The 12948-nt window shown below is 46.9% G+C and overlaps 1 protein-coding gene across 1 annotated transcript in view; it reads right to left on the bottom strand.

Annotated features, from left to right (window-relative positions):
* ZFAT (zinc finger and AT-hook domain containing) overlaps positions 1-12948 on the bottom strand; it is a 93668-nt gene that overhangs the window by 56798 nt on the left and 23922 nt on the right. The window contains exon 7 of the mRNA XM_081918667.1: positions 9098-9330. Coding sequence (XP_081774793.1) covers positions 9098-9330 — 233 coding nt within the window. The remainder of the gene's footprint in view (positions 1-9097; positions 9331-12948) is intronic.

Raw genomic sequence — 12948 nt, 5'->3', positions numbered from 1 at the left:
GGGGATGCATTAGCCATGTTGATGGCCTCTCAGCCGATTCCCCGGTGGCCTGCTGTAACGCAGAGCTAACCAGGACTATTGACTGCCTGGCTCCTAAGTTCTGTCTACGATTGCATGGAGCTCGGCAGCCCCGATTACGGCTTTTCTTCCCAAGCCTGTCCTTGGAAGCTTTTAACAGGCAGGTAAAAAATAATAATAGCCCTATTTACTCTGGCTTTGTGCGCTGTTACTTAGAAGCTCAAACTTCAGCTGGAACTTTGCATGCGCCCTGGGACTATGTGTCTGTCCTGGCACTGCTCTGAGCAGTTAACGCGGTGCCTTTGCAAAGCAAAAGAGAAAGCAGCCTTGGTTTAAGCAGGATGTTCTTGCATAGCTGTAGCCACATACAGGACTGAATGGTGGCAAGGACAGTTGAATCAGCTCCCGGAACCTTTGCCGTTTCTAAAGGAAGTGCCTAGCCTTATTCGGACAGCAAGCATTTCCCACTGGTAATTAGATAAAAGTCTTAATTTGCATTTTTGGGGAAAGTGCCACTGCTTTGAGATGGGGGCTTGAGGGTCCCAGCCCTGAGGTTTTTGTGCCCCTGATGTCCAGGTGTGAACAGAGAAGATCTGTTGACAGCCCTTAAAGATGGATTGCATGCCACCTTCGGCCTGCGTGCTGGGCATTCCTCAGCGCAACAGTGCTGCTGTTGACACCACTTAATCTAGCAGACCCTTGGATTCTTGCCTTGTCTAAGGCACTGTGAGTCTCTTGGAAGTCGATAAGTTGTGAGTCTCTCGGAAGTGGATAAGTCACAGAGGGCTGGCAGCTCCCTCACAACGGGCCTGTTACACTGAAATGGCTTTCTTCGGGAAATTTTTACTAAGGAATTGAGTTCTGGGCCATTTCATTCCAATGTCATCTGAGAGAGCAAAAGGAAGTTAATGGCAATGGCTCCCAAGTCTATTCTTTCTATTTGTGTGTGTGTGAGAGAGAGACCATATATGCACAACAGGGCCCGGATGGTTCAGGAACCGGAAAATAAAATACACAGAAGCTGAAGTATATTATAATTCCAGAGCTAATAATTCCGAAGCCAAGCTGATGAGTTTGAGACTCTAACTCAATTCTGAGCATATGGAGTTAGCTCAGCGAGGGCCCTTGGGAACCCTAACAGGCTGGAAGAGTCGTGCTGCTGCACTTCTGCAAATGCCAAAATCTGCTTCCTGGAAAAGCAAAATGCCAAGCGAGGCACAGAGACAGAAACGTGCGGGACTCACAGAGAAGTGACAGGATGAAAGTTGTGTCCACAAAGGGAACGCAGAAGATGCTACCATCATTTAAACTTCATTGCCTGTCAAGGAAAGGGTTCATGGCTGAGCTTGCAACATGGGTGAGCGAAAAAAATCTGGACTGGCTGCCAATCATTGTCAAAGTGTCTCTGTATTTGTAGTTCTTTCTACAACGCACAGCTGGTGTTTTGCACACAAACCCTTGTCTGTGTAAAGCAGGATTACATACACAGCAAGTAATGCCCCCTATTGGGTTTTTGCAGCAGCGTGGATTGGGGATGGTTCGATGGTAGGCGGTGTTAAGGATCACCCCACCATGGAATAAGTCCCTAGTGAGGTTCGGATTGACAGGGATAGTTCATCCCTCATTTGCTTCTAAACCAAGGCGTTCCATGCTTCCATCAGAAGAATAGCTTCCCCAAAGGAAGAAGGAAAACAAGAACAATACACCAGGCAGCCTTGTCCTATTGAGGTACAGGAATTCTATAAGCAGTGGCCTGTGCTGTTGCGTCTAGTGGTTAAGGCAAAACAAAAGCTCAATTCACACATCTGTTTGAATGGCTGCTTGTGGGACAGCTCCACATGGGTGGTGGTTATAATTCTTTGTTAAAATATTTCAAATGCTATGTCATCATCTGGTGCCCTTCTTTGTGTGCCTCCTCAAGAGGTCTGGAGGGCGGCAACACGATAACTGGCCTTTTATTTATTTTTTAGCTGTTCCAACAAACATGGTGTCCTTCTGGAGCAGCTCTCTGGTTTGAGAGTTGGGTGCAGAATTTTACGGTAATTTCCTTCCTATCTGCAGGGCTGTTTCCTGCACTGGAGAGCATCTCCTTGCCTCTGTGGCTGCATGCTCAACCAAAAGGCATCCAGCTTTTTTAAAAAAAGAAAGAATAGTTTAAATGCTACCATTTTCACAGTTCAATTCCCCCCCCCCCCAAAATGACTATTTTGCTTAGATGTGCCCATGTGCTGTTTTTCTCAACGGCAGCATCCTTAGACTATACCTGTCTCAACCTCACACAGGGAATTCCCAGCCAAAAGTTAGCAGCAGCAGCAGCAGTATCAGTCATTTGGTGGGGTTTTTTGCAGAATATTCCCACCGCTGCCTGGAGAACATGTTGCTACGCTAATCCTACAGAGTTAACCCTGTCACTCTTCCAGCCGACCCTTATGAATTTCTTGGTCTGAGATTCTGCCTTCCAGAGCCCGCCCAGGTCATAAGCAGGGAATCCCAAAGAAAGCCTCCAACGCAGAAGAGGGGCTTCTCAGAGTGACCTTGTCATACTTGGTGACAGAACCTCTTCTCGAGGACTCAGGTGGGGTCCCTTTCCAATAACTCCCTGTCACATTCTTGGCACTTGCTTTTTCCCTCGGCAAGGATGAGAGCGGTATATGGCCTGCTTTACAGAATTTCGCCTTTCGGAAATGTCTTTCAAGACTTTCTGAAGGGCGTGAACAAAAGCAACATACTTTTAGACCGCCACAGCTGCTGACAATTGATAGCAGAGTGTTGCCAACGAAAATAACTTGGCAAACTTTATTACTTCCTTTAGGGCACAGGTGGCAGAGGGACTGAGAAACAACGACAAGCCCAAATCACACAAAAGGTGGCTTCGGATAGTTGTCTGTCATGGTACAACTTTACGCCAAGATACACCCCTATAGTAGGGATGAGGGTGGCGCTGTGGGTTAAACCACAGAGCCTAGCATCAGAAGGTCGGTGGTTCGAATCCCCGCGACGGGGTGAGCTCCAGTTGCTCGGTCCCTGCTCCTGCCAACCTAGCAGTTCGAAAGCACGTCAAAGTGCAAGTAGATAAATAGGTACCGCTCCAGCGGGAAGGTAAACAGCATTTCTGTGTGCTGCTCTGGTTCACCAGAAGCGGCTTAGTCATGCTGGCCACGTGACCAAGAAGCTCCCTTGGCCAATAAAGCAAGATGAGCGCCGCAACCCCAGAGTCGGTCACAACTGGACCTAATGGTCAGGGGTCCCTTTACCTTTTACAGCCCTATAGTACTCCAGTGGCAGAGTCGCCATCAGCCGCAATTGTGCATCAGCAAATATGCTCACCTGGTGAATTTGCATTAATTCGTAACCAGCTTTAAAAAGCAAACTCTTCATTCTTGTCCAACACATTTAGGGTTTTTTTTGGGGGGGGGGTATAACACAGGATCTATCCCTGCACAGAAAATCACAACTTTGCAGGAAATGTTAGATGTCAGGTTCACAAAGCAGGAACCTCAGTTCCTTGAAAGGCTAGTTCTTTGACACGTGACTTTTCTATTTGCGGGAAATGTTTTCTCCTCTCTAGAAAGGAACACCCCATAATATGAGCCTCTGCTTGCTTTACAGAACTGAAACAGTTGGTTGATCGCCTTGGTCAGGGCAGGCACTTCCATTAGGCAAACTCAGGTGGTGGAAGAAACTTGAACCTCCTGCTTTCTGGCCTTTCTGGCAAGAACTTCCTTTTAAAAGCAGTTCACTGAAAGTTTAAAGTTTCAACTAAACTCAAAAAGAATGGCGAGTTGGTGGTGCATGCATGCCCCTGGATGTCAGGGACTGGCTAGTGTAGAATCAAGGGCTTCCACACCTCCTGCTTCCACCTCTTCTGCTCCATTGTCTCGCAGTACCAGAAGAGGGGTGAAATGGGAGGAGCAGAAGGTGACACACAGGCAGAGTCCTCGCCTGCTTGTGTGCAGCTCGGTTAGGGGAGAAACAGAAGTTGAGGTCCGTAGCAGGACTTCCCTGCTGCGCCAACTGCCTCATCAGGTGCACACCTAGGAGTAGCTGGGAGAAGTAGGACTGATGGAACTACCTTTCCATAACTTGCAAGCGTGCTTTTGACAATAGTTAATTCCTCACTCTGGGGATTCCTCGCCTGACAGGGCCATGACATTGAGCCACCTTTCCTGGAATACCTTGTTCTGAGGAAGGATCCCATTCTTCAAAACGCCACAGGTGGATGAGGAAAGATTGCTAGCACAAAAGCAAGCGTAGGGAAGGTGTGTATGAGGAACCACCTGCCTCGGGTGGTTCCCTGCCTTGTGCTGACCCCGACTTCGGTGTCCCAAATGTACCGCTTATTGGTACATTTGAGAACGTACTTGTCTACTTAGAAGGGGAGATGAAACCTTTGAACACACAAAAATACACTTCTGTTTGGTGTCAGAGCACAATGGCCAGGAATGAACAACGGTGAGAGCTATTTATTCACTTTGGCAGGGATCCAAGCTGCTATTGAAGCCCCTAGAGGTGTCAAGCATTCCATTAAAACTCCATTTTCTTCTCTTGCACTTCCAGTCCCATCTCCCCGCTCGTTGCCACAATTATTTCCCCACTGGCTCGAAATATTGTTCCCTTTGTTACTTACAAGTGTGAAACGGAGAAGCCTGCTAATGTCGAGCTGCTGGAAACTAATCTGAGTGCTGGAAATGTTTGTTCAAGGCTTTCTATACATTTCTGCCAACACATTTCACCTTGCGCTGCACACAATGTGTTACCTCACCCTTGGGATGTGTCGCAAAGTGGCAATTAATTAGGCCCACTTTTGACTGCATTTCCCTCCTTGCACGATGAAAGGGACAGAAAGTCAATAAGAGCTCTTGTAATGTGGAAGCAAACAAGAGTTTTATTATGTGTTTTTTATATATATTGTAATTTTATGTCGTGAACCTCCCTGAGATCTATGGGTATAGCGTGGCATACAAATTTTAATAATAGTCTTGCGGCCTTTTGTGCTTTTTCTGCTTCTCAAAACACTTCCATGTGCAACATTACAAGAAGGGCCCTTTCATGAGCCAAGCAGAGACAACTGTCTCAGGCAGCAGGTTTGGGGGACAGTGAACTGTCAGGCAACACCCGCCACCTCCTCTCAGCCCCCTCTTACTGTCCCCAGCTGTATGTGAGTGCTTTCAGGTCCTCTTTCCATGCAAGCAGCCATTTTCTACCTTCCTCCCCCCATTGGGCCATCAGAAGCTGACTTTGGAGCTAAACACACGCCATCAGGAGAATGGCAGAGAGCATGTATTGCTGAGCTGTACTACTCCAGACCGCAAGCAGAGGAACATCATGCTTGAATGCCCTCTCACATTTAAAACAAACAAAGCCACCACCTAGAGCACACCACACTGGCATGTCAGGGAGAACATTTTCCCTGGCATGCCAGTCATCTTTGGGCACAGAGCTTTTCAGTAGGGTGGATGAGTCAAACACTAATTCCTTGCCTCGACCTGCAGACTGAATGGTACAGTCCAAGAATCACTGTGACAAGATTCTCTTGGCTGTCTTTATCATCCCTCTGTCAATCAAAAAAAAAAAGGCATTACTGTGGACTTACAACTCACACCCGTCCAACTTGCGCTATTTCAACTTCAGGCGGTTGAGATCGCACAAATTAAACATGTAGAACGTGGAGAGCTTGAAAGCTCTTTTGGCACCGGGTTTTCCCTGAAGCGGAAAGAGCTTTTAAGGCATTGTTTCTCAAACTGGGATCAAGCTCTCATCATCCCTAGCTAGCAGAACCAGTGGTCAGGGATAATGGGAGTTGTAGTCCAACAACAGCTGGGGACCCACAGGATGAGAAATCTCTCTGCCTTGCTTACCAGGCTCCCAGGCTCTGGCAAGATCTTGGAGGAACTTAGGCAGCCCTTCAAAATCTTGTGAGAGCCTCCCAGAGCCCCGTAAGGCGGGCGGAGTTAAGACTTGTTCAGTATATTGGCTCCGAAAGGTAAGATCGCTCAAGTGGGGGCGGTTTCAAGGGGATGGATTGACTATCCACATTTTTGCATACACTCGCCATCCCTGGAATATAACCCCGGCACAATATGAGAGTCTGTCAAAGCTTGTATCATTTCCCCCATTCCAATTCCTAGCCTTATACTGCATTAGATAGTGACCCCAGGGAGAATTTCTGTTACCTGACACCTGGGGTCTTGGTGTGCAGCTGGACTATGATTTCCCACCCAGAGAGATAGAGTACAAACGATTTACCTTCAAAAGAGAAAAAACCCTAGGGTGCCTTTAAAAAGCATCTCTGGACCAGGGCCTATAAATCTATACATTTCAAGGGAAATCAGCACGCTCCTTATGAAATTGGATGCACAGCTTGATGGTTCATGCCAGCCAAAAGCAGGTGGGTTGGCAGGAAATCATATGCAATGCTTCCTTCCTCCTCATCAACTTCATTGGACTGGTCATGTTGTGCAGATGCCTGATGATCCTCTTCCAAAGCAACTACTCTATTCTGAACTTAAAAATGGAAAGCATAATGCTGGTAGTCAACAAAAGAGGTTTGAAGACTCTCTCAAGGCAAATCTTAAAAAAATGTAGTATAAACAGCAACAATTGGGAAAACACTGGCCTATGAGGGCTCCAGTTGGACAGCAGCCTTTATCAAAGGTGTAATGGACTTTGAAGACGCTCGAAATCAGGATGCAAGGGAGAAACGTGCTAAAAGGAAGGCACGCTTGGCAAATCCACACCGTGATTAACTCCCGCCCAGAAACCTATGTCCCCACTGTGGAAGGACGTGTGGATCCAGAATTGGCCTCCACAGTCACTTACAGACTCATTGTTAAAGCCATGTTTATGGAAGACAATCTTACTCGGCTACGAGTGATTGCAGAGGAAGAGGAAGAGGAGGAGGAGGAAGAAGAAGGAGGAGGAGGAGGAGGAGGAGGAGGAGTTGGAGGAGACATGCAATGCTTCCTTCCCCCTTACTGGGGGGGGGGGGGGAATCTGCTGACACAATGGCTAGGAACAACTTGCCTAGAAGAGTAACTATGCTTAGCCTAATGTGGTGACAATGACAAAGGAGTCCTTTAACAATCTGATGGAAGCATAAGCATTTGTAGTCAAGGGTCTACTAATTTAACAGCTACATCTAATGCACTTGTCACAAAAAACCTCACGCCATAAAAATGTGTCCTCCTTTAAGGCAAGGGTGGGGGGACCTGTGGCCTTAAAGGCAAAGCCTGTTGCCATATCTCCTTGCTGTCACGAGATACTAGGTTTTTGGCAGGGCCAAAATGATGTGTGATGGACCCTGCCATAAACACAACTGTTGCTTTTTCAGCGGGGCCTAAGGGTAGGCAGAAGAGAAAACCTGGTGCGAAAAAGGCAGCAACCTTCATTCCTAATAACAGATGTTTGGCGGCTGTATTCTCACCCTCCTCTCCCTCGGGGCAGTTGCAGAAATCTTCCCTGCTATTTTCAGTCAATGTGCTAGATTTTTAAATCGCGTACAAGCTGTGGGTAACTTTCTGATGCACACGGACGCTCATGGGGGGGCCTAGCACCTTGTGCGAAATCAAATGTTGCAAATAGAGGTCAAGAAAAATGACCTTAAAAACAACCACAGGTTTTTCTCTGAAAAACAAATTTAAAGGGAAATTTTTCCTCTTGCTCAAGTAAAATGATACTAATGAGACAGTGTGTATTTAGACGGATCCCTTCCTTTGGCTTTGAGTCCCTCGCTGCCTTCTGAAAACCCATCCTGCGGCTTTTGAAACCACAGCAGTTAGTCAGAGTAGGAGGTGAACTATTCTGTTCTTCACCTATTTTTCCCCCCTAATAAGAAATTCTAACTGTTGGAGATATTGGCCCACAGCCCACCTCCTGTCAGCATAAAAGAGATCTGAAAACATGAGGTGTATCACGTTTAACTCATGCTTTTAAGAAAAATGCACAAACACAGCCTGGAAGCAAAGAAGAAAGAATGTTGAGAAAATTTCCCCTTGCTCTTCTGAAATTGTAATTCCCAAAGCTGCTCAGAAGGTGGAATCATGAGGGCCCTAGTTGATGAGGCTTAACTGTTGACTTTCTAATCTCCTGTATTCCAAGGCCTTGAGTTTCAGCTCATAAAACGTAAAGCCTGCAGTTAAAGCAGAATAAAAAACCCCAAAACTGGGTTCACCCCAGCTCCAAAATATAAGTTTGACTCTCAAAAGGGAGGGATCTGAAAGTGAAAAGGCAGTGTGCCATGATGTACAGTGATGACAATGCTTCTAGCTGATATTAAGGTCTCTAAGGCTCTGCATAAAAGGTAAAGGGACCCCTGACCATTAGATTCAGTCGCAGACGAATCTGGGGTTGCAGCCCCCATCTCGCTTCCGGGTCATGTGGCCAGCAAGACTAAGCCATTTCTGGCGAACCAGAGCAGCACACGGAAATGCCGTTTACCTTCCCGCCAGAGCGGTACCTATTTATCTACTTGCACTTCGTGCTTTCGAACTGCTAGGTTGGCAGGAGCAGGGACCGAGCAGCGGGAGCTCACCCCGTCGCGGGGATTCAAACCGCCGACCTTCTGATTGGCAAGTCCTAGCCTGTGTGGTTTAACCAACAGCGCCACCCGCGTCCCTGAGGTACAACTGTACTTCTTGGCAAAGCAAGCCAATGCAAACATGTTTCCCTTACATAATTGCTCAGAGTACATAAATACCTTGGTGGGGAATTGGCGTTGTAAGTGTTGCACATGCATAACACTGCCCATACAATGCCACGTTCTAAGGACATTCTTTACCTCTTTAGTAATAATAACCCTGTCAAAATTCAGATTTTCTCGTGCCTAAAATGGGGCTTTGCATGGACAGTGCAAACCACAGAGAAACACATGCTTTGTTTCACACACAAAGCAGTACATTAATACGCAGGAAAGAGCTAGGTAGCCGAGAAACATCAGAAATGTACCTGTGTTCTGAAAAAAGAAAAAACATACACTGGGAAACAATGGGGTCATTTTCATGGATTGAAACTCTCTCCCTGTACAGAAACTCTCTCCCTTTAAAAAAAACAAAAACAAAAACTGCCCAGGATTCAGACTTACCAACTCCGTGTGCACTTTCAGATGGGCCTGGAGTTTGTACTTATCTGGGGTGGAATAATCACAGTCTTCTGTGGGACATTTCAGCAAAATGTTACTGTGCTTCTGGATGACGTGTCGTTTAAGGCAGTTTTTGGTGATGGATGAGTAGCTGCACTGAGAGCAGTAGTAGAGGTGCTCTCGCGTGTGAGTGCGGACGTGCATGTCGAAATGCACCTGGTACCAAAACAACTTGCCTGGGAAGAACAATTCAAAGCATGAAAGGGAGTAAATTAGATGCATTCAAGAGTGTTCCATTCAAGCCTTGCGTAATGAACAAAATGCTAGATGAAGTTAGGAGAAGCAGAGGCTCAAATCCCGACTCCATCTCGAGTAGCAGTGATGGTTTTTAGAACAGAGAAGGGCGGATATCATATGCGAACGGCTGCAAAATCCTAAGGCTTTGAAACAGGGTGTGCCATGAAGTTAATTCGTGAATCTAATGGCTGAAGAAGTGTGCCCATGTCACGGGGAAAAGTATGCACCATCATTTTTGCCTCTACTTAGCTCGGATCAAGTAAAATAGTAGTTTATGCTTATGATAAATGACTTAGAAGCTAGTTAGGAACTTGAGCCCATGATGAAACCAGAACCCAAACCTAGTGCAACTTTCTGTTGCTAAACTGATGGCCGTCAACTTGTGATGGCTTTAAAAGAGCATTGGACAAAATTCATGGGTGAGAAGTCTTTTGATGGCAGCAAGCCAAGATGGCTATGTTCTAGCTCCACTGTTGGAGGCAATATGCTTCTGAGTACCAGCTGCTGGCAAGTTCTTGTGCTCAGGTCCTGTTTGAAGGATTTACAGAGGCATCTCATTGGCCACTGTGAGAACAGGATGCTGGACCAGAGGGGCCTTTGGCCTAATCCGGAAGGGCTCTGTATTCGATTATCAGCCAGGCATATCCTTTTGTACTGCCCCTGGTATCAGGCAATTCGACCTAAGTTTATTCATCAGTTGGTTGCTTGTAGGGACTGGAATTCAGACGAAAACAAGGTAGCCTTCCTTATGTTTACCCAGGATGGGGATGGGCTAGAGATAGTAGCCAGGTTTTTGCAACATGCAATAAGGATTTGTGAATCCTGTACAACACTAAATTAAGTGTTAGATGCAGGGCTTGGTGTTTTTTTTTAATGAGTGTTGCTGTTTTTTGTATTGAACGCTACTGGAATCTTGTACATATGCCAACAAAGGTTTGAGAATCTGTATTAAATTACATAAAGACACTGTGTTAAGCTGTGTCTCTTATAGTTTACTCCACAGGTAGAGAATTTCTCTTTTCATACATATTGGCATAGCCCCTTCCTACTTGCCAATGTCACTTGTCCAGGAATTGTGAGTGAAACATCAAGCTGGGATGTAGCCTATGCATGGCCACCAAGCTTTAGCCCAGGGCTCAGCAACCTAAGGTCCATGGGCTGGAAGCAGCCTGCAGAGGTCGTTTGACCGGCCCGCAAGCCGCTGCCGAACTGCGCTGCCCACTCGTGTGCTGTGCTAAACCGGTGCAGCGCGGGGACTCACTTCCGCGGCACTGGAACTCACGTGTGTGCACATGCAGACGCCAAAAATCACACTCACGCGCATGCGCCATCCAGTCCACAGAGGGATCTCCATGAGACCGATCCGGCACAGGCAAGATAAACCTTGCCGACCCCTGCTCTAGCCAAATAAAAGACCCGGTAACATCAGATACATGTCATGTACAACCAAATAAGTCGTTTGAATAGCAACAGACCAAAGCAGGGCATGCGATAAGACCTGAATCCTATAATAAAGGAGTAGTGAAGCTTTCCCTCTTTCCTCCCCTTGCTCCCAGGTTCTAGCCTTCCTCTCCTTGACTTGGTAGGGGCCTGAATCTAACACAAGCAGGGGGGAAAGTGATTGATATGACTGGACTTCCTGCATTGGACTTGCGTAAACAATACTCTTTCATGCCCACGATTTCACCTTTTAATAAAAATGCTAAAATTCCCTTTGATCCAGTTAATGTAGGCAGAACGCTGCCCGTGACACACATTTAATTGTTATTTCCTAAAAGAGAGCAACCTCAACGGGGCACAGTTAACGTGTGATCCTTTGCCAATTGCATCCCTGATGAAAAATCCTTCCGAAAGGTATTTCACTAATTGAATTGCTCTTAATGGATGCAGTCCCTATGAAACGCAATTTTCAGAAAGCATTTGAATCAGGAGACTTTATTAGCAGAACTGGCGACCCTAGAGTACTGCCTAGGGAAGCGCACAAGAGGAGACTGACATTTGCTGCAGCGCCTGTGGGAGGGGACGTTGGAACAGGGTCTGGCTGCCTCAGGAACGAAGGCAAGAGCGAGTGTGCAAAAGCTGCACAGTGGGCTTGTCACAAGATGTGGAAGAGTTGAGGGCAAACTGCAGCCTGCAGCTGCGGGAATTGGGAAAAGGGGTGGAAGAGAAGACCCTCTGTCAGATAAGGTGGAGTAATGTAGATATGTGGGTCGCAGGTGGCACTGTGGGTTAAACCACAGAGCCTAGGACTTGCCGATCAGAAGGTCAGCGGTTGGAATCCCCGCGACAGGGTGAGCTCCCCTTTGCTCTGTCCCAGCTCCTGCCAACCTAGCAGTTCAAAAGCATGTCAAAGTGCAAGTAGATAAATAGGTAGTGCTCCGGCGGTAAGGTAAATGGCGTTTCTGTGTGCTGCTCTGGTTCGCCAGAAGCAGCTTAGTCATGCTGGCCACATGACCTGGAAACTGTACGCCGGCTCCCTCGGCCAATAAAGCGAGATGAGCGCCGCAACCCCAGAGTCGGTGGCAACTGGACCTAATGGTCAGGGTTCCCTTTACCTTTATGTAGATATGTATGAACAGGCAAATCATGACAAGAAGGACAGGGTGGGAGGGATAATAACAATGACCCAGCTTAGTGGAAGAACACGTGCTGAGAATGTGTGAAGTCTCAACATAGTAAGGTCAGGTCAAAGACCCATCTAGTCCAGCACTTTGTTCTCACAGAGCCTTACCAGATGTCCATGGGAATCCCACACATAGGATCTGAGCATAACACACTCTTGAGGCTTACTACTGTCCAGGAACGTGAACCTGACCCCACAAGATTGTGGGAAGGGGGTTATTTGGCTTGCCTTGCTTATGTTCTTGCTTTCATTGTGTACTTTGCAGTTCTATTTGGTTGTTTTCCTGCTGTGGACTGTCCTGAGATCTTCAGATGAAGAGCTATATATAAATTTAATACAGTGGTACCTTGGGTTAAGAACTTAATTCGTTCCGGAGGTCCGTTCTTAACCTGAAACTGTTCTTAACCTGAAGCACCACTTTAGCTAATGGGGCCTCCCACTGCCACCACTGCACGATTTCTGTTCTCATCCTGAAGCAAAGTTCTTAACCCGAGGTACTATTTCCGGGTTAGCGGAGTCTGTAACCTGAAACGCCTGTAACCTGAAGCGTCTGTAACCCGAGATACCACTGTACACAATAAGACTTGCTGAGGGCTCAACTTCCTAAGCAGCTTCCTAAACTGTTCGCCACAAGAAGACACCCAAGGTGTCAAATCAAAATGCACAGGTATCAGGGCGAGGGAAGTTCTTTGCCTGATAAGTTACTGCTAGTCAAGACATAAGTTGGAAAGGCCACTAAACTGGCATAGGGCAAATAAATACGATAGAGGTCCTGAGATCCACTGCTCCTCTGTTGTGCTCAGTGAATCCCCCCAAACTCAGATAGTTTTACTGGCTCTTAATCTTGCTCTGCCCCTTTCCACCATGACTGGTTCTTGCCCATTGCACTGCATATATCCCTTTCTGTAAAATGATTGTCCGTGCTGCAATCTCC

This window comes from Podarcis melisellensis (assembly GCF_964234715.1).
Source record: "Podarcis melisellensis genome assembly, chromosome: 7".
In the NCBI taxonomy this organism is placed as follows: Eukaryota; Metazoa; Chordata; class Lepidosauria; order Squamata; family Lacertidae; genus Podarcis; species Podarcis melisellensis.
The sequence above is the reverse complement of the archived record's forward strand: the minus strand, read 5'-3'. Positions and strand labels throughout refer to the sequence as shown.